The 27,388-nt window shown below is 59.5% G+C and overlaps 2 protein-coding genes and 2 non-coding genes across 13 annotated transcripts; all 4 read right to left on the reverse strand.

The window, feature by feature from the left end:
- Nucleotides 1–243: 243 nt before the first annotated feature.
- EIF4G1 (eukaryotic translation initiation factor 4 gamma 1) lies at nucleotides 244–18,529 on the reverse strand. Of its 8 annotated transcripts, none has more exons than XM_066325830.1 (33): nucleotides 18,396–18,529; nucleotides 17,278–17,338; nucleotides 15,882–15,986; nucleotides 15,698–15,784; nucleotides 14,046–14,219; nucleotides 13,597–13,696; nucleotides 11,751–11,863; nucleotides 10,621–10,713; nucleotides 10,474–10,540; nucleotides 9,237–10,118; nucleotides 8,179–8,267; nucleotides 7,793–7,979; nucleotides 7,293–7,426; nucleotides 6,905–7,042; nucleotides 6,540–6,713; nucleotides 6,263–6,460; nucleotides 5,856–6,002; nucleotides 5,526–5,762; nucleotides 5,345–5,449; nucleotides 4,790–4,943; nucleotides 4,584–4,681; nucleotides 4,383–4,485; nucleotides 4,161–4,263; nucleotides 3,296–3,552; nucleotides 3,089–3,204; nucleotides 2,741–2,913; nucleotides 2,483–2,608; nucleotides 2,316–2,397; nucleotides 1,990–2,088; nucleotides 1,743–1,877; nucleotides 1,573–1,654; nucleotides 1,356–1,496; nucleotides 244–1,245 (listed from the first exon to the last, which is right to left on the reverse strand). In XM_066325830.1, the coding sequence occupies exons 3-33, from the start codon at nucleotides 15,954–15,956 to the stop codon at nucleotides 1,064–1,066; spliced, it is 4,851 nt and encodes a 1,616-aa protein (XP_066181927.1). In that variant the 5' UTR covers nucleotides 15,957–15,986; nucleotides 17,278–17,338; nucleotides 18,396–18,529; the 3' UTR covers nucleotides 244–1,063. The 8 variants fall into 8 exon arrangements, with proteins under 8 accessions (XP_066181927.1, XP_066181930.1, XP_066181929.1 ...); XM_066325833.1 differs by having other exon boundaries at nucleotides 6,905–7,024; nucleotides 15,882–15,990; XM_066325832.1 differs by having other exon boundaries at nucleotides 4,161–4,251; nucleotides 15,882–15,990.
- Nucleotides 6,788–6,860, reverse strand: LOC136365824 (small nucleolar RNA SNORD66). The gene has a single exon (XR_010744424.1). It is a non-coding gene; the product is annotated as a small nucleolar RNA SNORD66 (small nucleolar RNA).
- Nucleotides 8,060–8,136, reverse strand: LOC136365823 (small nucleolar RNA SNORD66). The gene has a single exon (XR_010744423.1). It is a non-coding gene; the product is annotated as a small nucleolar RNA SNORD66 (small nucleolar RNA).
- Nucleotides 18,530–19,662: 1,133 nt separating the features above from the next.
- On the reverse strand, nucleotides 19,663–27,166 carry PSMD2 (proteasome 26S subunit ubiquitin receptor, non-ATPase 2). Of its 3 annotated transcripts, none has more exons than XM_066325837.1 (21): nucleotides 26,839–27,166; nucleotides 26,045–26,101; nucleotides 25,501–25,665; nucleotides 25,132–25,253; nucleotides 24,540–24,764; nucleotides 24,278–24,436; nucleotides 23,864–24,008; nucleotides 23,614–23,674; nucleotides 23,205–23,351; nucleotides 22,928–23,034; nucleotides 22,413–22,540; nucleotides 22,246–22,333; nucleotides 21,743–21,905; nucleotides 21,546–21,647; nucleotides 21,313–21,458; nucleotides 21,011–21,094; nucleotides 20,714–20,882; nucleotides 20,527–20,621; nucleotides 20,235–20,361; nucleotides 20,029–20,147; nucleotides 19,663–19,947 (listed from the first exon to the last, which is right to left on the reverse strand). In XM_066325837.1, exons 1-21 carry the CDS (start codon nucleotides 27,109–27,111, stop codon nucleotides 19,765–19,767), a joined length of 2,865 nt encoding a protein of 954 aa, XP_066181934.1. In that variant the 5' UTR covers nucleotides 27,112–27,166; the 3' UTR covers nucleotides 19,663–19,764. The 3 variants fall into 3 exon arrangements, with proteins under 3 accessions (XP_066181934.1, XP_066181936.1, XP_066181935.1); XM_066325839.1 differs by lacking the exon at nucleotides 26,839–27,166 and adding an exon at nucleotides 26,525–26,541; XM_066325838.1 differs by lacking the exons at nucleotides 25,132–25,253; nucleotides 25,501–25,665 and having other exon boundaries at nucleotides 26,839–26,962.
- Between the last annotated feature and the right edge of the window lie 222 nt (nucleotides 27,167–27,388).

Here is a 27,388-nt window from a genome sequence, read left to right on the forward strand (position 1 = left end):
GGTACCTACCTGCCTTGAAGCAACAGGGTAGGCTGGTCCTTGCCCATGCTCAAGGCTGGCACCCCCACACCAGCCCAGGCACAAGGGACATGGGAGGGTGGGGCGGCAACAGCGGCACACGGGGCGTTATTTAGCAATGTTCTTTTATTTCCAGTTTTAAGGTGAAAAGATGCCTTTAAATCTTCAATTAAATACTCCATAAAGAAAGAAAAAAAAAAAAGGCAAAAAAAAATTATTTACAAATTCACGTGACCAGTAATTGAATCCTTGTTTTAATAATTACACATGCGGCTCGTCACATCCGGCGCTCTATAAATACAGGGGACGCGGATGAGGGGGCCGCCCTGTCGCTTGCCCAATTGTGGCCTTAAACGTTTGGGAGGAGGATGGGAGCTTTTGGGGTCGTGGAGGGGACTCAGCCTGGCCCAGAGAGAAGGGGCCACCCCCCCTCCTCCCCGGCACCCTCCCCAGGTGTCAGAGCAGGAGCTGGGGGGGAATGATTTATATTTAAAATTTAAAAACCATAGAGGGGAGGGGGTCCAGGCAGTGACGGAGGAATAGAGAGGACAGGGGAGGGGGAGAAATCACGCTCCTGTCCCCAAACCAAATTTAATAAGTTTATATATATATAATCTCTCTATATTTCATCAAGAAGGGGGGAGGAGAAAGAGGAGGAGGGAGAGGAGGGGAGAGATATGTCCCCATCCCATCCCCCCCTCTCCATGACATGAATCCAGGGGTGCTCTGCCCCACTCCCAGAGACCCGGTGTGCCTGTGCTGGGAGGGGGGCGAGGAGGGTCCCCAAGGGGACCCATGGCAGCCACCGCCTCAGTCAGCATCTGTTTATTATCATCATGACAAACTCGTACAGGCCTTACAAACAGAACCAGGACAGAGGAAGAAGAGAGAGAACTGAAAAAGAGAGGGGGGCTGCAAGGGGCACAGCAGGTCCCTCAGCCCTGGCATCAGCAAGTCCATGGGGGCCAGGGGTGGGAAGGGATGGAGTCACTCCCCAGGGTGCCCCGCTCTCTCTCTCCTTTCTCCTCCTCTTCCTCACAGCTGCTCAGTTGTTGTCTGACTCATCCTCAGCTTCCCGGAGCCAGGTGAAAAAGGCTGTCACCGATTTGAGAGCCACCCCTTTGCCCTGCTGCTCGGCTGGGTCCTTGCTGGACTCCCACTTGTAGAAAGCCTCCTCCTTGATGACGTCCTCATCATAGAGGGCATCGAAGAACATCCGCAGCAGGTCTGAGGGGACAAAGGGGAACCTCTGCTGATCTCCAGCCACCAGCCATCCTGCTGGGGTGGGGAGACATTTGCCACCCCCTCCTCAGCCCACCTGCACCCACGATACTCACTGGGAGGCTGGTCCAACTTCACCACCAAGGCTTGCAGGGCATAGAGTGCCTGAAGCTCCTTCTGCTCATCCCGCAAGTACTTCTGGAGCAGCTTGGCTTGATTGTGGATGACCATGGCATCCACACGGTACGGGTTCTCAACTAGAGGGGACAGTGTGTGAGAGGGGTAGTGTGGGAAGGGGAACCCCCACCAGTCCCACCTCACCCTGGTACTCACAGACAATGGCCAGGTGGCACACAGACGTCATCAGGGCCCTGATAAACGTGTTGGATGAGACCTGCTGCTCACTCAGGTTGGCCTGGAGGGGGAAGGGTACAGCACTGTGAGCTCGAGAGGGAGCCAGGGGGAATCCTCCAGACACTCAGGCATTGTGTCCCCCCCCTCACCTCAATCCAGTCGTATATTCTTTGGTTGTTCGGGTTCTCCTTCAGCAGTTTGTCCATTTGCTTGCACAGCTCCTCTGAGGTCAGCTCCTTGCGGCTTGGCATGTCTGAGCTATCCCCCATTGTGTACTCCAATTTCTGGGGAAGCAGACAGAGAGCTGCTGAAGGCAGCACAGGGGAGCATCCTGCTCACACTGTTTAACATCCACCCACGGCCCACCTCTGCCCTTCACTGTCATCACACTCCCACCTGCTCTGTGACAAATTTGTTGACATCCTGGTCCTCAGGCAGGAATTCCTTCCAGCTCAGGCCTCCATCCCGCCACAGCTTTCCTGCGGTCTTCTGGCCCTGTGGGACAGACAGCAAGCATCAGCACACCATGCCACCCATCTCCAGGGAGGAAGATACCGTGGTTTGGCCATGCCAGCCCTATGATCCAGACACTGAAAGGAATGCCCCTCACCATCCTTTCTGGTGGCAGGGGGAGTCCAATCCCCACATGCCCACCTGGCCCCCAAGCAGGATGCCAGTCCTTTAGACAGCAGCCAGCAGCCACACAAGCCCCATGCACTCACCATGCCCTTGCACAACAAGCCCAACACCTCGACCAGCAGCGTGGTGGCCTTCCCAATGGGCACCAGGGGCTTCGTGATCTCCCTGTGGGGCACAAGAGACCTGGGTGAGATACCTGCCCCCAAGGAGGCACCCCCGTGCCAGCCCTGCTGAGGAGCACAGCCCTCACCTGAACAGCTCCTCCATGGGGATGCCTTCCTCTTGCAGGATGGGGGTGATAAGCTCAGCCAGGTATAGCCAGATGTGTGGGATGTCAATCTCCATGTCCTCTGCGATCTCCAAGATCTCCCGCAGCCTGAAGAGCAGAGGGAGCTGTTGGGATCCAGCAGTCCCCATACCCTTGGCTAGAGGGACTTGAGGATGTCTCAGTGCTGAGTCCTACTCAAGGCAGGGCCAAATTCAAAGCCAGGCTGCCTCAGCCCCTCACCCTTTGTAGTACTGCTCCTTGGAGAGTGTGCCTGCCTTCACCAGCTGGCAGAGCAGGGCTCCCATGTGCTCGCGGGAGATGGTGCTCCTCTCCAGCGTGGACTCGATGCCATTTTGCACAAAGATGTAGAGTGAGGAGGGGCTGCCCAGCTCCTGCACACACTGCAGGGCCTCCTGCAGGGAAAAGCAGGGTCAGTACTGCCCTACAGCCAGCTCTGGCTACCCCCTTCCACATCCAGGCACCACTAGAACCCTGCCCAACACTGCTACCACATAGGGAGGGAAGCACATGGCATGTCAGGGGAATATGTATGGTGTGTTAGGGTACTTGGCTACCCCCTTCTCTCACCTTCATGTCATTGATGTGCAGGTATTCCTCTATGATCGCCTTGGATTTCTTCTCCAACTCCTCTTCTGACAGCGCAGGCTTGGTGGATGTTGCAGGAGGTGTTGGCTCTTGTTTAACTGCAATGAAAGGGTAAGGATCAGCATCACCCGGGACAGGCAGAGCCACAGGTGCAGCCAGACCCTGGGATATCACTCCTCCCCAGCTCACTGGTCTCTCGGCTCCGGTCCCGTTCCTCTGTCATGCTTGCAGCCTTGCGCACGGCCTCGGGGCCACCCTGCTTCTCCCGTTCTCGGCTCCTGTCCTCTGTCTCTTTGCTGAAGCTCCTCTTGGTGAGGGCAGACCTGTTCCTGTCTGTTCTCTCTGACCGGTCAGGACGCTCTTGACGGTCACTGCCCTTCTCCGAACGCGACTCCCGCTCCCCTCTGTCCCCAGCCTTCTCTGACCTGTCACGGCTGGAGCTGCTCCTGGGTGAGAGAAAGAGGCACACAGCGTGAAGAGCTCATCACCACCCTCCCTGACCCCAGACTGCAGAGTTCTGTAAGGCAAGGCTGTGCCACACCAATTCCCACCTTTTCTAGCACTTGACCATCCTTGGAGGAAAATTTTTTCCCTATTTCTTCCCCATTCTATCTCATACCCTTTTCCTTTTACTCAGCTCCTTGGCATGGTTGAGCAGTGCCTGCCTTTGTCCTACCCACACCTTCCTTCTGACACAGACTGTGGCAAAGCTCCCCATTGTTTTCCTCTTCTCCCAAACAAATCCAAACTCCAGCTCTCTTTGGAGACCTCACACTCCTACCCATTAATGTCTATCCAAGGACTCCCAGGCCAGACCAAGCACCCAGGGGTGGTCCCCCAAGTGCCAAACAGTAGGGAGGACACCCAGAGTGAGGTCAACCCTCCTTGCCACAAGGATTCAACACTGACTCTGAGCTCCCTCACAGCCCCATCTTGCCACAGGGCCAAGTCCAGATACCATAACTTGCCTATACAATGATCTACCAAAGGCCTGAATCAGGGGTTCTCCCTCACCCCCACACGCCCATCCATCAAGGCAGAGTGGGCTTCTCACCTCTGCACCACACGGCGGGACTCTGGGCTCTCGGCAGGCATTGACTGCTGGAGCGCTGAGAAGCGGTTCAAGGTGCTCGTGGCTGGTCGCCCTGAATCAGATGCTGGACGTGAAAAAAGGGAAGTCTCAGAGTTCAGCAACTCCCTGGCAGAGGAACTGCCAGGGGAAGGATCACCCCTCCTACTCTATCCCACAGCACCCAGCCAGTTCCACACTGCCTACCTGAATCTGCAGGCTTCGCGCCAGACCCTCCACTGCTGCCTTTGCCCCAGCTCAGCCGCCCACCCGGTGCAAAGAGCTGGTTATTGGAGTCGATGGATCCAGGCTGCAGGTGGAGAGAGACAGTAACACCCCATCCTCCCACCAAGGCAAGACCTAAGCCAGGCAGCTGGCTCGCCTGCCACACCCTATCCCCAGCCTCACCTTGGTGATCTTTGTTAGCCGGCTGGTGTCAATGGGCCGGTTGCCCTTGCTGATGGGCACCGTGTTCCAGCCATCATCTGCAACCAAGCTACTGCGCCCTGAGCATAAGAAGGACAGTCATAAGGTGCAGACTCTGCCTAGAGCAGAGTCCAACAAGAGAATTCCACCCCTGGCTAACTCAAGTGCTCCCAAGCCCAGGCACTCACCACTGGAGGATGGCCCAGGGGGTCCTCTCCTCTTGTCCTTTGACATGAGCTGCTGAACTTTGATGTGTTCTCGATGCTCCTCCATCTCTGCTTCCTTGTGGATCTGATCGATGGTTTTGGGGCCCTGGTCTCCTCGCCGCGGCACCCAGCTACTCTGCAGAGGGCAGGGAAGGAGGGAAGAGGGAACTGAGATGGCTGGAAGATAGAGGAAAAGGCATTTCCCCTTCCCAGCCATCCCACTCTGAAAGTCTCAGGCTGGTCTCCTGCCTCAGCCATCACTGCTCTTCATATGTTGTGGCAGCTTTTGGCACAAAAAGGCTCAGTTTCCAGAGCCCCCCTGCATTAAACAGCCGCCAATTACTGTGTGCCCACTACCACTACCATGATAACCAAGGGCAGAGGCTAACATGGCGTCTCTGGGGCTGGCCACACAGCTCACTTACCCACCTCCCCCCTAGAGGGGACATACGGATTGCTGGCACTCAAAGGACACACGCCAGCAGCTCCAAGGGACCATGCAGCAGATGGAGGACAATTGCATTCCATGAAACTTACCCGTCTTAGGTCAATCACATCCTGCAGCATGAAACGGATCCGGGATGATGTCTTTTTCTCTTTGATGATCTTCTCCATCTGATTGAAGTACTGGTCCATCCTGGGCTATAGAGGGACAGAGCCATGGTCACATTCCTCCCAAAGGCAAGGGAAGAGCTAGGTAGGGCAGGGCAAGGAGTACCTTGGCTTTCTCGAAGTCCAAGTCCTTGCCAATAGTTGTAAGCAGGCGGCAAAGGCACTCAAGAGACTCCTCATCGTGGTTTTTGAGCAGCTTCACCACACAGTCATGCATAATGGCCTCTGTCAACATCTTCAGTTTGAAGAGCTCTCCAATGAACTTGATGTTGCCCAGGGATCGTCGTCGGGCCTTGTCCCGCGCCTCCTCCAGCTCATCCTTCATACGCGCCTTCTCCTCGGGCTGTACGAAAAGTCCAGCAGCCAATTCAGTGTCCACAGCCAGCCCAAGGATACCCATGCCAGCCCTCAGTTGCAGACTCCCACCCCAACTCACAGCACTGGCATCATCCATCTCCTTCTGCCGCTTCTCAAAAATCTCATCATCATCCTTGTCCTTCTCAAACTCCTTCTGGCAGCGGTTGAGCAGCAGCTTGCGGAAGTTCACAGTCACTGTGGGCTTGTCTGTTGTGGGCACTTTAAGCTGTAGGGAGAGGTACAACCCAGAGAAGGAGCATAAGTTGTGTCTCCCCCGTGTCGGGCAAATAAGCTGGCACTACTCAAATCAAGGAAAAGCCACTCTACAGCACTGTGATGCCCTGATGAGACTCTGAACTTGAGTCTTCCATCCACACACCCCAGCTTCCCCACTCCTCATGGAAAGACCTGCATACTACTAAGCTCAGCTGAGATGGCCAAAAAAACCCAACCCACTCAAAAAGAGACCGCCCAGTTTCTGCTCACCCCCATAAGGCAACGGCACATGTTAGCATAGGCAACAGAGAAGTTTGGCTCCGAGATGGCCTTCTCGAAGACGAGGTCAATGACGCCCTTGAGCCGCTCCTCTGTGTCGATGGACAACTCCATCACCTGCTTCATCAGTTGCTGGAACATCTGGGGCGTCAGCTTGTTGAGGATGCTGCGGACACGGCGGAGCAGTTCCTGCAAGAGCAGCAGAGTCAGCAAGAGCTGGGCACCCTTCCCCCAGGCCCTCTGACTGCCTGCCCACCCCAGCTCCCACCTGTGTCTTGATATTCTCAGGATCCTCCTCCTCGGAAGCACGTTTGCTGCTGGGTTTCCAGGCCTTCTCGGCCTTGTTCAGCTTGACATCCTCATTGAGGGACACAGTAGCAATGATTTTGCGGGGCTCCTTCCTCTGGCTCTGCTGGGAGCGGCGGGGACCCAATCCTGAGGGCTGACACATGGAGAAGAAAGTCAGCTCTCTGCTCTGGAACCATGTGAGCTGGCTCCCAGAAGTCCTCAGTCTGCCTAATCAGATCCTCAATTCCATCATGGACATCAGTGGCCCAGACACAGTGGCTCGAAAGCGTGATCATCACAGAGAGGCAGCGCAGGATGGCAGGAATGAAGCAAGGAGATACTCACCAGGCCCCGGTTGCCCATGACAGGCCGGCCAAGGTTGGCAAAGGAGGGAGTGAAGTCAGGGCTGCAGTTCATGCCACTGAAGCGGATGGGGTCAATTGCCCGCAGTGGGGTCTTGTTGGCCTGCGAAGGTACACACGGCTGAGGATGCCCGGGGGCAGAGGAGCGGGATGGATCCATCCCCCAGCCTCAGCGCCGGGACAAGGAACTGGAAAAAAGGCCCCCAGAGGTGCCCCCACACCCACCAAACCCAGGCTCAAGGGTCATTGCAGGTGCTGCAATAGGACCCCGAGCACAAAAGGAAGTCCCTGCCCCACCTTCACAAGGCACAAAGAGCCAGACCCCACCTAACCCCCACCCACAATTCCCCCATTTCCAGGGCCGCACCGACCTTGTCCAGCACCACATCTGTGATCTGGGGCAGCCCCTCAGGCTTCTGCATGCTGGCAAAGATGAACTGGAAGCCCAGCAGGAACTCCCGGTCATATCGCTTCTTCTCCTCAGGGTTTAGTGGCTTCCATTGCTCTGCAGTGGAGGGCAAGAGGGAGACTGAATATGGTCTGTGCCATATTCTCCACCCTGAGCTGTGGCGGGTCTGGGTCCACCCAAGGACAAGCAAGGTGGGATGCAGACAACCACAGAACTGCCTCAGCCTGGTAAACCATGAGTATAACCATGCATGCTTAGAACACCTGATGCCACCAGCTCCCTGCCTCCTGCAGGACCCTTGTGCTGCAGGAAGTCTGTTCCCCACCCCACACCAAACTTGGGGACAAGATGGGAGGAAAATGTGAAATTCAGGACAGCAGGACCATGCCACCCACACCTTCCCCACTGCTGGGTCCAGAGGTGGTGGCTGCCAGCAGAGGACTGTGCCCAGGCACGGCTCACCTTCCTTGTAGCCATACTTCTGGCCAGCAGCCTTGCCCTTCTCTGGGGCCAACTTGTCTTCCTTCTCCTCCCATGTCTCTTCCGATTCTTCCTGTGGACGGGCAGGAGCCACATCCTCTGCTTCACTGGCAGGGGCAGATGTGGGGGGCTTGTTCTCCACCTCCGAGGCACTATCACCAGTCTGAGACTGCATCAGGGGTACAGGGACAGCAGTCACCTACACAAGCCTGGTTCTGTCCCCTTCACCCCAGTCTTGGATGTCCACCTCGCCTCAGATCCTCATTACCATCACAGAGCATCAGTGGCCCAGACACGATGGCACAAAGCAGAGTTCATCATAGGAGATGGGACACAAGATGAACCCCAGACACCCCCGGGACACTCACCTCTTTAAAGGCATCCAGCAAATCACCTACTGCCTCCTTCTTGTTCAGCTCCTTCATCCTTCGTTTCTTCTTTGGCACCGACATAGCGACTAGGAGGAGAGGCAGGAAGGTGAAAGACAGGAACCCTCAATCTCCAGTACACTTACACCAGCTATGGGGTCACCAGCAAGGCTGCAGTAACACCAGGCGAGCTTCAAGATGGAGCCACATGGATGTGGTCCTGCCACCCAAGACAGCCCCCATCTCCAAACACAGCCTGATTTACCACGTTCCTCATCAAAGCCTCCCATCCACACCACTGCCCTAGTGTGGTGTGCAGCACTAGCATGCTCCCCATCCTGTCAGAGGATCCCTGCAGACACCCACACAGGCAGCCCTTACAGGGACACTCTCACACAAACCTCTGTTCCCATACACACTCCACTCCCTGGCACCCCTATAAAACCAGCCCATAAATGGTTTTATGGGCTCCCCAAAAATGTATCTGCTCCCCAAAATGCTCCCCAAAAATGTATCTGCCCTCAGGCTGCCCTCCTAGAGCACCCTGTATCCCTGCCCAAGGCACCACATAAACATATCCTGTGAACCCATCTTCCCCATCACTCCTATGTAACTCCAACACTCCTGTGCAGGGTGCTTTCCTCAAGTACCCCTGTATACTTGCACACCCCTACACAGCATGCCCCACATCTTCTCTGCCAATCCTCCACCTCCCAGTGTCCTCAATGACTGGGGACAATCCCCAGATATAACCCGACACCCCTGTGTAGGGCATCACAAAAAAACACATTTCCATTCCCCACAACATCCCCTGCACACAGTCCTCTATACCCACCCCATACAACTCAACATATATGTACTCCCCAGCCATCTCCCTGATCCCACCATCCACAGGCACCTTGTCCCTTTCAGCATCCAACACCCACATACCCTGTATCCCAAACCACATCTCCCTCTCCAACACCCTCCCTATACCTCATGCCTAGCACTACACCCATGTGATGCCCCCCATCACCCAACACCCACCCTGGGGCACCCTGCAGCCCAGCATTCCCAACCTTGTGCGGTCGCTTCCGAGATCTGTGAAGGGGCAGGGGCTGGGCTCAAGCTTCGCTCCTGGGTCTCACCAGGGCCTTCACTCTCTTCCTCCTCCTCCTCTGCAGGTGGGGAGGCAGGGGTGCCAGGCTGGGCTGGCTCCTCAGGCTCTGAGATGGGGCTGACATCTGACTCAGGCTGCTCCTCACTCGGCTCCGCTTTGCTGGTGCCCTCCATCCCATTGGGTAGAGGCAGCTCTTCAGGCTGGGCAATGGGGGAGTCCAGGGTGGGCACAGGCACCGGCTCAGAGACCGGCACTGGCTGGCACACGGGGGCCTCAGGGACCGTCTCAGGCGTCTCCTCCAAAACCCCATTGGCCTCAGCAGTGGGAGCAGTGGGCTCAGAGCAGGGCTCTTCCCGGGGCGGTGGAGGGCTGGGGGAAGCGGGTTTGGCGGGCGCTTCAGGGGCCTGTGGTACAGTGGGTGGTGGCGACGGCGCAGCCGGCACCAGGGGCACGGCTGGCATCGAGGGAACAACGGGCACCGGCGGCACCTCAGGGGGCACAGGCTCCTGTGGGGTGGGCTCTGGGAGGGGAATAGCAACCTCCTCCTCCTCTTCCTCCACGGCCACCGTGTCCATGCTGGGCGCGGGCACAAGGGGCAGCTCTGCAGCCCCTGGCACTGTAGTGATGGCGCTTAACGTCTTTTGCGGGTCAGGTGGCGCCTCGCCCTGCTCCGCTTTCGTGTCCGTGTCCACGGGAGGCTCCATTGGCACCAGCGTCACAGGTGAGAGCACCACGGGCTCCACCTCGGGGATCAGGGGAGGGGGAGGCGACGGGGATGCCGACTTGCTGGGCTCCAGGGAGACAGGCTTGCTCACCACCAGCGCGGGCTTTGGGCGGTCATCTGCAAGGTGGATGGCATTAACAAATGACTCTCTGCTCATCCCACATTCCTCCCCAGATCCCTCTGTCTTCAGGAGAGATAGGGTCAGATTTGCCAAGCCACATCACAAATGGCCGATGGGGACAACAGGGGTTCCTCCAGTGCCCAGGGGACAGCTGAGGTGAGTATACAGCCCCCATAAACTCTCCTGGATCCAACAAGGGGACACAGGTTGAAGGGATGGCCTCTGACCCCAAAAGCCTCAGATAAACCAAGGAACAGTGGGGCTGCTATTTCACATCCTGCAGTGCCAACACCAAGGAACCTCGCTGCAGCCATGCCAGCTGGCACACCCAGCCCTGGGAGGGACACTTACCGGGCCGGACAATAACTGCTACATGTGGGGTCTCTCCATTGGCCTGGGGCTCCAAACCGCTTCCAGCCTGAGGGGGCAAAGAGGGAGTTGAACAGGGCCACATCCACTTCCCTCTGCCTCAGGTGGGAAGTCAGAGGATCCACTTACCTGTGGAGGGGTGGGGGTGGATGAGGTCCTTGCTCCAGACATAATTTCTTCTGTAATATCTTTACCACCTTGGTTGGGGTCTCGTATTCGGATCTGCCCAAGAATCAGAGCAGAGGGGGGAAGCTGTTGGCAGGGTGCAGGACAGAACAAGTGGGCCACCCCCTTTCCCTGAGCTAAACACCCCCAGGACACCCTTCTCTAAAGGAAAAAGGGAGTTGCATTCACTACAGTGCCCGTCCTGGCCATGCATAGTTTGGGGACCAGTGGCTGCCACATCTCCTCACCACAAGGCACAGTGTCCCACAGGCACTAGCTTGTTCCAGTGCCTTGCAAGCCATCGCAACAAGCAGCTGGAGCCAGCAGGTCCCCTGCCCATCTCCAGAAGTTAGGGGACCCCAAGGCACCACTGTGCTGGCACAGGGGCTGCAAGGACCCCCCCTCATTTTGGGGACAATGCAGGGGACTAGCCTCAGCACACAGAAACCACAGCGACCTCTGTCCCACCCCAGGTACACCCTATATACCCAGAGCCTCACATGCCCCACGGCTGTCATGGCTGCAGCATGAGCTACAGGGCACCCTGCTGCGGGGTGACTGGAAGGGTACTCGTGGGTCTGCCTGGGAATACAGTGCAGGATCAAGTGCAGCCAGGAGTCTTAATCTCTCCACCTTCTCAACATGACCTGCTCCCAGTACATCAAGTGCAGAGCTCAAACCCATCGCTAACGAGGAAATGCCAGCACGCCACTTCCCAGTAGGAACCCCTGCACCCCAGCACAGGGCCATGCCGGCAGCCACCCGGCTCCTTGCTATAAATAGGCCCCATGTGAGGCCTCTGAGCACCGGCATCTCCGGGAGCAGACAGCAGTTGGCAGCCGCGGCACCCCCGCCCTCCCGGGAGCCGTGACTCAGCACAACGCTGCCCGCCGGGACGGCCAAGGTCGCCAGCACCCACCATGCACCCCAGTTCCCCTGCTAAGCCCTCCAGCCTATGGGGACATAGCCCTGTACCTTTTCTCTGGCATGGAAAAGAACCACATCCCATCCCACACACCACCACCACCTGGGGCTGACACCATCCCCCTCCTGTACATGAGTACCCCCATGCCTGGAGGCAGATGGCTCCTTACCGTCTTGCGTTCTCGTTTTGGGGGAATCGGTGCTTGCTGGCTCACAATGACCTGGGCAGTGGGGACCCCCGCTGAGAACTGCTGCACCCCCTGCGCTGGGTAATACGCACCCGCTGAAGGAGAGGAGAGAGTGTCAGATGAGCCAGCTCAGATCTTCCAAGCCTGTCCTGAAGACTCCCTGATCTCCCAAACACAGGGGTCTGTCAGGAGCCCAGAGAGCCCTTGCTGTTCTGCAGCGAACCCCCATCGCATCCGGCCTGGATTGTCCCAACTCGCCTGACAGGCCTGACCAAATTCCTTCCCTGTGAAGCAGAGAGCGTCCCCGCGCCACCCCCACGCCCAGCCAGGCCCTGCAGGCATCCACCGTGCCCACCACCTCCACGCCACCAAGAGCCCTGCCTGGACACTCAGCCATGTCAGGTACAGGCGTCCTGGCTTCACAGGCGGCCGCCTTCCTGCCTGCGCCCTTATCTCCCCTGGGCCAGCACCAGCCCAAGGGCGGCACCAGGCAGCCTCCATTCACACCCAGGCTGAGGGGCTCAGGCTTGCATGGGGAGCAAGCCCAGCCCACAGGAAGGAGCTGTGCTGAGGGCCAGAGGCAGAGCTGGACCCCATCCAGGGCTGGCACAGCCCTCAAGAGATGCTCCACTCCTCCCAGGGCATCTGTGAGCATCACCCCAGAGCAGTGCCACAGGGATACGGGTGTGTCGGGATAGGCACAGCTGAGTCCCAGCCCCCTCTGGCTCCAGCACCTTCTCCACTGCATTGTCCCTGGAAGTCAACCAAGGTGCTCAGGCAACTGCCTCATCCCTGAGTCAGGGACCCTCCCTTTGCTCAGGGGACATGCAGGGACACTGAATGGGCCTCACACGCCAAGATGGGCCAGGCATGCAGGGAAGGAAGGAGACCCTGAGCTGCCTAGCCCTGAAGACCAGACAGGAGACCCGATCTGATTCATTTCTCAAGTGGCACATCATGCCGGGTCACCCTACTAATCCTGTGGGCAACAGGCAAGCTGCTGCCAGCTTCCGCAGGAAGAGCCACAACAGCCCCAAAGCAGAGGTTGGGGGCACACCCATCCTGGATCCTCAAAGAGATACCCAGAGCATGTCCCAGGGCTGTGCACAAAGGTACAGCAGTGTCCTGGCCCGAGTACAGGAGACAGCCACTGCCAGGGGCCACCTCCCTCCTCTGAGGAGCTAGCTAGGCCCTGAGACAAGAGGGAGGGAGGCCGGGCACGTACCTGGCTCAGGAGAAGCCCATTTCTGCCCTGGTTATGCTTTGCTGCTGTGCCGGGGCCAGGCCGGAGGCCTCGGCTCACATTTCTGTGTCTGCTGGGCCTCCCGGGACTAACCAAGCCTAAATATAGTCACAGCCCGGGTGGCCATATGCGAGCAGGGGGAAGGAGGAGGGGCTCCTCACATCACGCTCCCCAGGCACCGGGAGGGGGCAGGCACGGAGTACCCCGGCTCAGTTCCTGGGGAGCAGGAGCTGAGGGGGGCCAGCAAGCACTGAACTGCTCACCACCTTGACAGCAAGAAAGGGGGAGCAGGGGATAAAGTCTGCCCCAGCCCTCTGCCAGCGGAGTTAAATATTAATCAGCCCCAATTTGGGAAAGGACAGGGGTGAGTGGACTGGTGCAAATGGACCAGTGGGACATGATGTGCTGCTGGGAAACAAGCAAATGTCCCCCAAAACAGTCTGTAATGGAGCCAACAGTGAGCTGTGTTCAGCTCAGTGGGACGCACAGAGACCAGAGGCAGGGGACCAAAAAAACAGGGAAGTGCTGGGAAATGCTATTCTGCTGAAAGAGCACTGGGGAGTGGAGCAAGCCCTCTGTCTGTACCGTAAGTCCCGAACTCTGTGGGGCTGGCTCCAGGGTAAAAACTAGGGGCGCCAGGTTGGACCGGGTACTGTTGGGTCGGGACAACATACGTGGAGCGACCCTGCAACAGGAGAGAGGAAGAAAAGTCAGTTATATTCCCTGCAGGGCAGGGACATCCCCCAAAACAGATGTAACCCCAAACCTGCCTGTGAACTAGCTGTGCACCGGGGCAGAGAGCAGGACACAGGCAGAGTAGACACCAGGTGCCTCAGAGAACTGCTGGGGAGGGGACCAGTACTGCCTGCCGCCTCTCTACAGAGCCAGCAGCACCCTACTCAAATCAGTGGGTGCTCAGAGCCTCGGGACCCCTTCCACCCTCCCAAAACAGACCTGGGCTCCAAGCCCAAGCAATGACTCCCATCAGTGCCCATTCCAACCCCCTCCCACAGAGTCCAAAGCATAGCCCTCACCTGTCCGGGAATGTAATAGGCTCCTTGGGAAGGTGTGTAGGATATCTGGGAGGGTATCATCATCACCTGGGAAGCGGCTGGATACACATGGGCAGGAGGGCCGGGCCGAGCCGTCGTGTTACTCTGCACACGGGACGCACTGGCAGGAGGCTGTGCCCTGTTCTGGTAGAAATGCTTGGGGAGAGATGGGGCACAGCGTCAGGAGCTAAGGTACCTTCATGTGCCACCACCGCACACGGCAGGAGACACCAGCCCCCCCACTCTGCCGGGATGCAGCACGGCCTCGGCAGCCCCCAAGGCCACCCCCCATCCCGGCACCATCCTGTCCCCACGAACCTGCGGGGCCGCCTGGGTCCACCCGACCCAGCTCATGCCCAGGGCGGCCCCGGCCCAGCCCTCCCGGGGCCGGCAGCTCCAGCGCCCGGGGCCGGCCACGGCCGCACGCAGCTCGGCGGCGGCGGTCCCGGCGTGCTCTGCATCGGCTGCCAGCGCTCGCAGTGGATGCTGGGACCTGTAGTCCCGCCATGCCGGAGCCGGACAACATGTGGAGCTCCCTATTCCCACCCTGGCCAATGGCGTTCATCCCGACCCAGCTTGTTTGCCGGGCAAGAGCATCCCCGGGAGCAGCAGCTCCAGCCCAGCAATGAGTGGGGCAAGGAAGGGTCCGCGCACGCGCCCCCGGGGCAAGGAGAAAGCGTTACCTGAAGAGACCTGAATCCTCCCTGTTAGCAAGCGCACGCATACAGAGGTAAAGGGGGAAAGAGAGAGACAGGAGTTACTGGCACTGGGACAGGGATAGCAGAGGAAGAGACAAGAGGCCAGGGAGCCCTTTGCCCTGGGCCACATCCCAGATATACTGAGGTCCCCTGTAGGGACCTCCCCAAGAGGCAGGGATGGGTCTGATGAGCTCCCAGACAGCACAGCTAAGGATGTCACCAGATCTGTCCCCAGCAGCTCCTCCACACAAGAGGGCTGATGGAGGTCCAGACCCTTGCATGCCACTGCAGGGCCTTGGAAGACCAAGCAAAGCAGGGAGGAAGAGGAAGACGAGGAAGGGCACAGGCAGAATCAACAGCCTGGGCTGGAGTTAGCACAGGCACAGCCACATGCTGCAGGCTTCATGCAAGGAGGGAACTGAGGAGACACTGCAGAGAAACCTACCCAAATTTGAGCAGGCATCCCGTGCTTTCCTCAGATCAGCCTGGCCCCTCTCCAGGGTCCCCACATGCTTTCCCAGCCCCTTCATGCCCAAGTTGGGCGTTTCTGTGCAGTGTCAGGGAAGGGTGTACAGCATGCAGGGCAGGGGAAGCGGGTTAGTACCTGCTGGTGAATAGCCCGAGGCCCTGCTGGAAACTGAGAGAGGAGGAAAGGGAGGTTTGGGGCAGGGGAGGAAGGAGAGAAGAGCAGTCACTCCGTGGGCATCCTCATTGGAGGCGCCTGCCCCCCCACCCCAGGGCCAGGAGGTCCTCAGGTGGCAGTCGTGGTCCAGATCATGGGCTCATTCCCCCTTCACAGGCACACACCAGTCCCAAGGAGCATCACACTGCTCCTAACACCCCTGGGTTCCATGATGGTGTGGACTACGCGGCCAGGAAGCAGAAAGCTGCTGGATACCCCTTATCACCCTTTCCAGCTCTGGGCAAAATCCTTACCTGGCGCGGCTGGGAAGGCGTATTCATTTGTGAGGTCGGTGCCGGGTTAAAAACCACAGGTGCCGTCTGACCAGGTGGGAACGTCGGCTAGAAGAAGGCAGGGAGGGAAAGCGATGGTACCGCTGTCCCTGGCACCAGCTGGGGAGGCAAAGCTGAGTCCCACAACTCTGCAGGGGACAGTTACCTGCGGCAGTCCGGGAGAAGGGGCAGGGTGTGGGGCAGTCGGGGCTCCTCCTGTGGGCTGTGGAGCTTTGTTCATTTCATGGGGTTGTGCATAAGGATCCCCTCGCTATCTGCAGGAAGAGGGACAGTGGGCATAAGCTGGAGCTGGCAGCACCCTAAGCATCTGTCCCCCATCCACATCAGCCCTGAAATCTACAAATTTGCAGGCGCACAACCTACCAGTGAAAAGCCAGGCATCAGCCATGCCCCATAGACAGCATCCCACCAAGGCACGGACCCCCAGCCATCCCCTCCTGTTCCACTGGGCCACAGGTAAGATGGGGTAGGTACTGCCAAGTCACCCAGCCTGGGCAGGTCCTCACACCCTTCAGAGCAGAGCCCCCCCATCATGACCCAAACCCAGCCATGCCCATCAGCAGGACTGACCCACCCAAGGTGACCCCCACAAAGCCTGTCTGGGCCCTACAAAAACCTGGTCACCACTGCCCATGATTTGCTGCCAGCACCTAGGCTACCACTAACTCCGGGGGGCTGGGTGGGCCGGCGGCACTCCGGCGTCAGCCATGCCCAGCTCCACCCCAGCTGACCTACTAAGCGCTTCCCCTGGCCGGCCAAACCTGTTCCTGCCGGTGGCACCGGGTCCCCAGCATACACCACAAACGCCTACCAGGGAAGGCAGGGAAGCACCTCCCACGTGCCCCCGTGCCACTGACACTCCTGCCCACTGCCCTGCCCAGGGGAGTCTGCAGCCCCCCGCCACCGCCAGCACCCAGGCAGCCCGGACACCCTCCTGGCTGCCCCAGGAAGGACCTGGCAGCCAGTGCTCCTCTCCCCGCCCCAGTGCAAAGGCCGCTGGGGCAGGAAAGAGAGGCGGTACCCCCCGCACTGCCGAGGGTCCCCTGCACCCCATGGCACCCTGCGAGCCCACTGCCAGCCAGACACCCAAGGGAGCAGCCCTGGTGCCTCCTGTAATCTGACGCCTGGACGCATCAGCACTGCCGGCCCCCGGCCCCACTGCAGGCACTGCCAGACACGTCCCACCAACACTGGGAAATAGGGCACCCCAATCCCCCCTGGGCTGCACCTTGGTATGGGGGTGCCACCCCAACACAGGGATCCCTCAAGCCACAACCCCAGTGGAGATGGGCCCTACCAGAGCTTCAGGACGTGGCAGGGGCTGGATTGCACCTCGCAGTGCTCCCCCCGGGCCCCTTTCCACCGGAGACCCAAGCACCTGGCACGGACAGCCCGTACCTGAGCCAGCTGAGCTAGGCCTTGAGAGACCAATCACCCCAAAACAGAAGGGGAGGATTGTCTCACAGGGGACAGGGACACCCGGGGACAGCCAGACCTGGTCTCCTCGGCCAGACACAACCGGGAGCGAGCAGGATACTCACCCCCCCGCGGGAAAAACCTGGGCCGGCTGAGCGGGCCTGCAGAGACCGTTCATCCGACTGACTGGGAGAGAGGAGGGGGGGGAAGAGAGAGAGAGCGATCAGGCCAGGCCCCGCGGGGGGAGCCCGGCCCGACCCCGACTTCGCACTGGTCCGGATAGCCCAGCAAGACCGAGGAAATGGGAGTTCCGTCCCGGGGAACAACGGGGCACTGCCGCGGCTGTTTGTAATCGGAGTCGCCGCCGCCTCTCCTGCGCCGGGAGCGGCCGGGCCGCGGCCTGTGCTGGGCCCGCCGACGGGGCGGGGAGTCTCTGCCCCGGGGGGGTCCGGGAAGGCCCAGCTCGGTCCGAGTGAGGGGCCCGGGGACGGGATCAGCAGTTCGGGGAGGAGGGAACACACGGGGGAGTGGGAGACAAGACAAGGATCACCGACGGCAGGGCTGGGACAGGCCGCAGCGGTGGCCCGAGAGAGGCCGGCCCCGCCAGGCCCAAGCGCGGCCTCGCCCCAGGCCAAGGCGGCGGCCAAACCGGCGACTGCGGCCGGCTCCCTCCCGGGGCGGCGGCACCACCATCGCGGCGACGGGAGGGCGCGGTGCGGTGCCCGGTGCGGCATCCGGCGGCCCCGCTCCCCCCCGCGGCGGCGGTGGCCTCTGCCAAGGACACGTGTCACTGCCGGCCGCAACCGCGGCCCCGCGGGCACCGGCGGCGGCACGGGAGGACGGGCGCGGCGGGGCGGGGGCGACAGGGCTCGCAACACATGCGGCGGCGGCGCCGGGCCTAGGCGCCGGGAGCACGTGTGCGGCGGTGGCGGCGGTGGCGGGGCGCACCGGCCGGCACGTGGGCGCAGACCGACGCCGCCGCCGCGGGATCACAGGGACCATCGGGACGTTTGGAGTCCGGCGCAGCAGCGGAAACGAAGCACGGGACAGGGCGTGGGAAGGGGGTGGCGGCGGCGGCGGCGGGCGGCACCCACGTGGTGGCGGCGGCGGCGGCGCGACAAGGCCCGGCGGAGCGAAGCCCGGGGAAGGGCGGGGGGGGGGGAAATAGGGCGGCACGCGCGGCCCCGGTACCGGCGCCCCCCCCCCCCGCGGGGCGCGCGCCTGCCCCGCCCCCGCCCGTTACCTTCAGTCTCCTTCAGCGCGCGCGGCCCGACGCAGCCGCAGCGCAGCGCAGCACGACCATTTCCGGAGCCGCGCCGCGCGCAGGGGGCGGGGCCGCGGGGCCGCGCGCCCGTCGCCGCCGCGGGGGAGGGGCGCACGGGGGCGGGGCCGCCACGCCCGGAGCCGCGCCGGGCCCCGCCCCGCCTGGCACGTTGCGCCGACACCGCGCCCGCCCCGCCGCCGCGGTCACGTGGCGGGGCGGAGCGAGGCCCGCGCGTCCCAGAGGAGGCCGGGGGCCGCATGGCCACGCCCCATCCCGGCAGCCACGCCCGCCGCCGTGCACCCCGTGCGGAGTCACGAGGTGAGTGGGTGCGTTTGGCCCCGGCACCGTTCGGGACGGACGCTCACCCGGGGCCTGACACCACCCGGTTCCCACAGCCACGCGGGGACCGGCAACAGCGGCACCAGCACCCACTCGGTGCTTGGCACCACCGGGACCCGGCCTCACCCAGGACCTCCCCCCACCCAGAATTTGTCATTGCCCCGGCGTGCACCCACCCGTGTTCCATCCAACCGTGGCCACATCCGTGGCCACACTCTCGTGCACCAGCACCCACCTAGGGTCTGCTCTCACGCCGGACTTGCACTCATCCAGCATCCCTCCCTCTCCCGGCCAGGAGTTGCACCTGCCCCGAACCCGCCCAGCACGATACACCCACAGGGGACATAGTCCCCATCCGCTACCCTGCAGGATGCAGCAGCTTACCCCTACCCTGCATCCATCCCACTCCCTTTGGAACTCAGCACCCCGCTCCCATCCATACACAGTCTCCCCTGTTCCACCCAGCTGGGGCACAGCAGCGTCCAGGCACTTTCAGTTTTGGAAACAGGGCAGGGCTTTCCTCTTCGCTAAAAATACTTCCCATGTAGCTTCCATCCCCTCCTCCCTGACCGCTTTTAACCCCAATGTCAGCTCTGAGCAGCATCAAATGATGGCAGAGCCCAGCCCATCTGGAACGGCAGCTGAAAGCTCAGAAGGGCAGTCCTAGCTAGGGACAGGCCCTGCTGGGCTAAAGGGGAGTTGCACACTCTGAGCACAATGTGCCTGTGCCAGGTGCACACACAGAGCACAGTTGGATGCTGAAGTTTAGGAGTACCCATGGCACCCCCCAACTCTGTGTTCATGCCCTGCATTCTGGGGTCTGCACAGCCTCCATGGGCCACAGGCACACCCAAAAGGACGAGAGCCCAGTCCACCTTCCCAGCACAAGAAGAGGATGGCAGCACTAGTCCCCACATAGTTTATTTCCTTGACTCTCAGTAATAAAAACAAACTAGTTTTTTTCCCTCCCCTCCCAAACCACCTACCCACCCCCCAGCTTCCCCTTGGCTCAAACATCATAGTTGGGGTTTTTGCGTAGGATAACAAATCCCTCCAGGATGGGTGTCACAGGCACATGCTCCTCTGTGGCCAGCTCTGCCCGCTCTCCATGTGCCAGCAGCACTGGTGTTGTGTGAGTCTGAAAGCCAGTGATGGTTTTGGGCTTGCCTGCCTGGCCCACCACATCCACAGCCTGTGAGAGAAGAGTGAGGTCAATGCCAGGGACACAGAGGGACATCAGCACACCCCCTCCCCAGTCCTGGCTGCCCCTTACCTGTCCTACCCGAACCGACACGGGCAGAGGCCGCAGCTCCTCATCGAAGGTGACCAGCATGCGGGGCTGCATGGCAGCAACAAGGCCATAGAGAATGTAGTGGGACTTGCCCAGGATAACTGCAGGGGAGACACAAGTAAAGGAGCTGAGCAATGCCCATGCTGCAGGGCAGAGAGGATTTGGGGAACAGAGCCCACACTACTCACTGTTGCGCACATCCAGGAAGGACACGAGAACGGTCAGCAGCCCAGCCACAGCCACCTGGCTCATGAGCTGGCGATCACTGTGGTATGGGCATAGGGTGAGTGTTCCCTTGCCCAGATGAGTCAAGCCCTGGTGTGGCAAAGAAAGCACGTGAAAGAGCGATGGAGTAACCTGGGACTCCCAGCCCTGCCCTCAGGAGGGTGACACCCCCAGCACACCACTCTCCTCCAACACCCAGGGCACAGACCCCAGACTTCCCCTTCCACACACAAGCAGTGAGCACAGTATCATCACCTGGGCCAGCCGCACCATGAAGAGGTTGTTGGGGTCCTTGGCATGGTACTGGGCCAGCTGCCGCAGCATTGCTGCCAACCGGGCGTTGTTGGTACCTGGGGACAAGGAGGTGCAGGCAGAGTAGCGTACAAGGCACAGATCTCCCACCTTCCCCACAAACCCCAAACCAGGCTGTCCCCAGGCTTACCACTGCCCACCATGCCCATGGCAAAGATGGAGTTGTATGAGACCTCGGGGTCAGCATCGTGGGAGAACTTGCTGAGCGTATCGAGGATGTTGAGCCGGGGATTGGAGACTGAGATAAGAGCCAGGGCCAGGGGCACAGCACGGCGGAGGGTGGGCTCCCCGTACCGCAGCTGCACAAAAGGAAGGTGGGTGTTAGATCACTAAGCACAGCAAAGCCTACTGAGATGTGAGGCAATACCCAGTGTTTCTACTCTGAGGTCCCTTCCCAGCTCTGTGCTGTCCCCGTGTTGTCACTCACCAGGTGGCCGAACGTGCGCAGGCCCATCTCCGCACCGATCTCCTCGCCCATGGCGATGAGCGCGATCCCCAGCACCGCTACGCCCTGCGAGGACACAGGCACTGAGCACCAGGCAGGGAGCACCCAGCCCAACACCCAAGTGCTTAAGCCTCTGTGCCCATCCCAAGCCTAGGAGCACAGGGTGAGCAGGGGATCCTGCTGGGAGCTGTCTTCCCTCTCCTCTAACACCACAAGGACCTTGCGGACCCCTCCAAAGCCAGTTTCTGCTCCAGGAACACAGATCCCAGCCCACATTTCCCCACCTGGTGAGCACCCATGTCAGCTGAGCTCTCTTTCTTCTCCTTCTCTTTCTTGTCCTTTTTGTCCTTGTCCTCCTCTTTCTCCTTGGAGTCAAAATGCTCACTGCAGATGTGCAGGAGCTGTTGCACCTTCAAGACATTCCCTGACCCTGAGGAGAAAGTAGAGCAGCAGGATCAGCAGGCAGAAGACCCTGGACCTGCTCCTGCCTCCCCTCACCTCGACCAGCCCAACTCACCTGCATAAGCACAGATATCTACCAGTGTGTTGGCAAAACTGCGGAATGGCTCTGACACAACCTCCAGAGCTGCCAATATGGCCTCAATTGCCTCTCCCTTCCCTGTCAAAGAAAGCATAATGGTTAAAGAACAGCGCTGAAGGAATGCTCCCACCCTGTCCCCCAACCCATGAGCCACTGGCACTGCCCAGCCTTACCCAAGTGGTTCAAGCCCAGGCCAAGTGGCAGCCACCGGGCATATGTGTCCTTCAGTTCTGTCTCTGATTTCTCCATGATGGTCTGGAGGATAGTCGAGGTGACATCCCCATTGCAAGAGCCCACTGATATCATCCCACAGGCCAGGGCAGTCACACCAGCCACCTAGTGATGGGGGAAGGAGCCATGTTATACACAGAGACAGCTCAGAGTAAGCTGGCCTACAGTACTAGGTACTCTTGGTCTTCCCTTCCTATGAAAATCTGGGCTACTGGGAGAGCTGATGGTTTCCTACCCTCCTAAATCTGCTGCAATCCCATTGTGGCAGCAGCTCAGATAAGGAAAATAGGGTCATGCTCTTCTAGCAAGCACAATGCTGAGCAGGGACACGTAGCCTTGCTCTTGGAGCTCAAGCTGGCTGCAGGACAAAGCCTGTATTCCCAGGAGCTGCGGGGCACTGGATGGGGAAGCAGGAATCACAGGCAAACTCTGCCTCACTTCCTACCTCCATGCTGGACTTGGAGTCTCCCATCACAGGCAGAAGCAAGGTGAGAACATCCTCACGGTTGGAGCCCGCATACGCCAGTCCCAGCCTGCAGAGAGTGCAGAGGGGTGTGAGGGAGAAGCTGCACCACCCTGTGCAGCACGGGGAGGCTGTGGCCAGGCCCTTACCCAAAAATGGCTCCAATCCTCATGGTGTTGCTGTTGTGGAGGACGTAGTCGGACAGGAGGGCCAGGGCAGGGTCACACTCATTTTTCACCCCTGAGTTGACGATGCCACAGGCCAGGAGGGCTCCAGACTGCAAGGCAGAAGCACCATCACATACTATCCACCAACACACAAAGCTCTCTGCCAGCCAGTGACTGATGTCACCTCACACATCACACCCACCCGCAGGATGGGCAAGTTGGTACCAAGTGGGAAACACCACTCTGGATCAAGCTGAGCAATCCAAAGCTCATAGCTCTGTGTCCGGAGAGCCCCCAAAGTGCTTCAGGCATCCCCAAGAGATCCACACCTTGCTGTGAGCTGCTCGAAAGCCTGGGCCATAGGACATACAACCCTTCTCTGTGCAGGAGCTGAGCTGCACAAGGGACCAAAGCAAGGACTATTCTCCAGCCAAATGCACACCCATCTCACAGCAGGACTGCCCCACACAGACACTGAGCTAGGATCTGTCACTCACCTTGATGTAATCCTCCGAGGAGTACAGGTACTTGTCGATCTGTGTGAGTCCCCCATCCACGTCCCACAGCAGGATTGTGCCCAGTGAGGCAGCAGCACTCAGCATCCCTGTGGTTCCAGGGAAGAAAGGCCCACATCAGGCCTCAACTGATGTGCCCTGCCTGGGGCTTGTAGTAGCCAGGGACATAGGCCAGCTCAGACACCCTTACCCCAAAAGGGACAGGGTAGTAACCCCAAGCCTCGAGGCACCTCCAGCCCTGCCCAGCTGGATAACTCACCATGGTCCTTGTTCTTGTACAACCATTTATTGCCATCATCTGTCAGCAGTTTGTCCTGTCCAAAGGCAGCATTCACAAAGCCATTCACAAAGGAGGAGGCCAAATTCATCCGTGCTGAGTCCACTTGGGAACCACTTCCCCCAAATCCTTTGGAACAACAACAGGGTGAGAAAAGCAGCAACAGAAGCCCTGCCAGCCCACCAGCATGCAACCATCCCACACCATAGGGGAATGAGGACCTGTCTCATCACCAGCAGGAAGAAGCAGCCCAAATCCATAGGCCAGAGCCCATGGGCAGACCATCTGCACACCTCAGATACACATCTGACCACACAGAATCAGAGGTGCTTGGCAGTCCCAAGTATTCCACACAGGCAGGAACAATAAATGCCACAACACAAGCCCTTACGGTTGTTTTCCAGATGGGTTTTGTAAATATCATCTGGCACTTTAGGCTCCATGATGTCCAGCTGCAAAGACAAGGGAGAAGGAGGTTACCTCCTGGCCAGCACATACTGCAGTGGCAACCTCTCCAGAAAGCATCTGGCCCAAATCATAGGGATGACAGATTTTTTCTCAAATCATGCTACAGAGCCTGGCAGCCAGAGCAGCCTCAGCTGGAGGTAACTCAGGGCACTTTTTCCAGCTGGGACACTCACCTCTCTGGCTAAGGCCAGGAAATTGCTGTTGAGCTGGACATTGGACATGATCTCTGTTAAGTCCTCGTACTCTTCCACATCCTCATTCAGCTCCAGGAAGACCCCATGGCGGCCCAGCATAAAAGCCATCTGCTTCTGGACAACTCTGTGCAGAGGAGAGGGGTTTCCTGAGTGCCCAGAACCCAGCAAGCCCCCACACAAACACAAGTTCACCAAGCAATGAGCCAACCTGCCCTGCCCAGGGCATACAGACATGACCCACTCATGCCCATCCTCATTTCAGGGACAAGAGTCAACCCAAACACCCAGACAACCCCTAGCAGCAGCAGATGCAACCTATCTCTGCCCAGATGGGGAGCCTCACCCCACCAGGATGAGCAAAGGCTGCAGAGGGCAGGCAACATCTCAGCTTACACATCTTTGCAGGAAGTGAAGATGTCCTCCACCAGCTCCACATCATTGAGCATCAGTGCCAGGCGCAGGGCTTCGGGGTACCGATTGAATTTGCGGAAGATGCCCAGGGCGCAGCGCAGGAGAGCCGAGTTCTCAGGCTCCGGGACATAGCTTACGCAGCTGTGAGGAGGCGGCAGACATGAGGGTGACAACCAGATCAGGCAACTTTGGCCCAACAGGGATCAGGCCCCGTCCAGCACCTCAGCCTGCCAAGCCCCCTCACCTGGTCAGGTAGAGGCACACTTTGGAGTAGGCATTGTCATCGATGTACTTCTCCAGCATGTCCATCTGCTCTATCTCCATGAGCAGGTCACAGGCCTCATGCTCTGCATTGTGGGCCATGTTGTAGGGGACGATCTCCTTGACCAGGGTGAGGAGTGTGTCCCTCTGAGCCTTGTCAGCTTCATCAATCTCCTGCCACTCCTTGGCCACCTCTCCTGCCAAGTGCCTGCAAGAACAAAGGGACATCACCAGTACAAAAATCAGTTTCACTGAGCCATGAGAACAGGAGCAGCTGCTCCCAGTTAGCCAGGGCTGTGTGCTGGAGGAGGCTCTGCATTCTGCAAAGGCTCTGGGGGACAAGTGCAGAGGAGGAGCAGGGTTGAGACCATAGATTTCAGAGGCAACAGCAGCAAGACCTCTGCAGCTAAAAAACACCATGAATAGAGCATGAAGTGACACGTGCAGATGTGATAGGCACAATTGAACATATGACCAGCTAATCAAGACACTCTCCAGACAGGTCAAAGCCAAAGCGCTCCAGGAAATTCCCGAGCTTTCATCCTTCCCCAAGCTCTGGTCCCACTCAGGCTTACCTGACGTATTCATGCCCCCAAGATGCCAGCTCCTCTTGGGAGCCCACCAGCCGGTACTTCAGACACTCACGCTCCCCACTCATGGTCATGGCCAGGACAGAAATGATGTCTGCTGCAAAGCGCTGCAGAAAGAGTGTGGAGCTCTAGACACAAGCCAGGCACAGGGAACCAGGGGCAGCCAGGGACACAACACCCTCCCTGTGCCCATAAATCATGACAGGTGGCAAAGATATCATCTTGACAAGTTACAATCCTCTGGAGCAAGTCATGGAGACTGCTGTTAGATTCCAGGCTCCAGAGGGCTCTCTGATTGCCTGCCCCAACACTGTCCCCTGAGTCACATGGGATGGTGGGGCCAGGAGTTTCTACCTTGTTCTCTCCTGGAGCCATGTTCTCATAGATCTCCTTCAGCTTGCCATAATGGGGCCGTAGGAACTTGAGGGGCTTGGGAACGGAGGTCATGGAGGTTGTGGAAGAGCGGATCTGCCTCCGCAGCTCCTCCAGGGCTGGGCGGTAAAGTGACGTGTCTTTCTCCTGCAGAAGGAAGCTGCCTGTCAGGGAGCAAGGGGCTGGTTCCTGAGCCACCACCTCACCAGCCCTCCCTAAACACAGCCATGGCTCTCAGCAGAATGGCCCCCTAGCCTAGGCTGCCTCCTTCAGCCCATGAGCTGGAGAAGGAAGGCACAGCAGGGCAGAAAGCCTCTCTCACACCAGAGACACAGAAGTCCCTTGGGCACAGGTCAGACAGGCAGCAAGGCTGGGGGACAGATCACAGCAGACAAGCAGGGATCACATCCCACTCAAGGTAAAACCCTCCCATCTCCACTGCACTAGGAACAGCCATAAGCAAGAGACACACTTGAGTTGAACCCTTGGCCACGACTCCTTGCTGAGAAGCACAGCACAGACTTACCCCCAGGCGCTCCACCAGCATCTCCAGCTCATCCTGCAGCTGCTTGTCCTCCTCAGACTGCCAAAATGCACAGGAGAGATCAGAGTTAAGGGTGTAGAGCACAGTAAGTCTCAGAGTGACAGAGGCAGGGGTGTTACCCCAAGCCAGAGGGGGTATCAAGATAAAGTGATACTCTCATTGCTTAGAGCACCATCCTGTCCTAGTCCTGCCAGAGTGGAGCAAAGACCACATTACTAAGGATACCCTCCCAAAGAAATTCCCAGGCTGTGAGATGCACCTCCTCCATTACTCTGTGCTGTATGAAAAAAACCCCAAAGAGAGGGGCACGTCAGGTCACATCCCAGCGGGGGAACACCCGACTTACTGCAGTCCCTTCACCCACAGGCTGTGTCACCCAGGCCACGGGAACCCCCAGAGCCAAGGTCACCCCCGTGCTGGGCAAAGCAGGGATCGCCCCATAGCGCCCACTGTCACACATACCCTGGTTAGACCACGGCTTCCCTCACCAACGCTGCTCTGAGACTCCCGAGCCCCCCGCCCAGAAATGGGACTCCTCAATGTCGTCACACGGGGACCCCACGGCCGAAGGGAACCCCTCGCACCGCTGTCGTCACGCGCCCCCGCTGGAGGGAGTCCCCGGAGGGATGCTGGCCGCCCCCGTGACGTGGGATGACGTCCCGTTCCCGGAGGGATGCCGGCCAACCGCGTGACGCGGGATGACGTCCTGCCCCGCCGGTGACGCGGGCCCGAACGGGCCGTGACTCAGCTGTGGCCCACGGCGCGGCAGCACTCACCAGCTCCTGATCCTTCTCGGGCCCGGCGGGCGGGTCCCGGCGGTCCCGGCCCCAAGGCGGCGTGGGCTTCTCGTCGCCGCCCGCGCCGGGACCACCCTGCACCCGGCTCTGCCCGCCGCCGCCGCCCGCGTCCATCTTTGCCCGGCCGCGCTTCCGCCGCACCGCGCCTGCGCAACGCCGTGACGGCACCGCCGCGCGCCGGGGGTGGGGCCAGAGGCGGGGCGGCCCCACGTGCGGGGGCACCGGCACGGACACTGAAACCGGTACCGACATGGACAATGACACCGGCGCCGACACTGACACTGAAACCGGCACCGACACTGACACCGAAACCGGCACTGACATTGACAATGACACCGGTACCGACACCGACACTAAAACTGGCACCGACACTGACACCGAAACCGGTACCGACACTGACACTGACACTGACACACCAGTATTGACACCGACACTGGCACCAACAGCGGCACCGGTACAGACGCTGACACCGGCAGCGGCACTGGCATTTGGAGACCCGAGGCTCCGCCACCCTGGCACGGGTAACGCT

This window comes from Sylvia atricapilla, chromosome 10, assembly GCF_009819655.1.
Source record: "Sylvia atricapilla isolate bSylAtr1 chromosome 10, bSylAtr1.pri, whole genome shotgun sequence".
In the NCBI taxonomy this organism is placed as follows: domain Eukaryota; kingdom Metazoa; phylum Chordata; class Aves; order Passeriformes; family Sylviidae; genus Sylvia; species Sylvia atricapilla.

Coding starts and splice junctions, on each gene's coding strand:
- PSMD2 (XM_066325837.1), bottom strand. CDS start 27,111: ATGTCGGTACCGGTTTCAGTGTCCGTGCCGGTGCCCCCGCACGTGGGG. Junction 24,009..24,277: donor TTCACTTCCTGCAAAGATGT/GTAAGCTGAGAT, acceptor TCCTCTGCACAG/AGTTGTCCAGAAGCAGATGG. Junction 20,362..20,526: donor TCATGGTGCGGCTGGCCCAG/GTGATGATACTG, acceptor TTGCCACACCAG/GGCTTGACTCATCTGGGCAA.
- EIF4G1 (XM_066325830.1), bottom strand. CDS start 15,956: ATGAACAAAGCTCCACAGCCCACAGGAGGAGCCCCGACTGCCCCACAC. Junction 10,541..10,620: donor CCACCCCCACCCCTCCACAG/GTAAGTGGATCC, acceptor TTGCCCCCTCAG/GCTGGAAGCGGTTTGGAGCC. Junction 2,609..2,740: donor AAGGAGCAGTACTACAAAGG/GTGAGGGGCTGA, acceptor TCTGCTCTTCAG/GCTGCGGGAGATCTTGGAGA.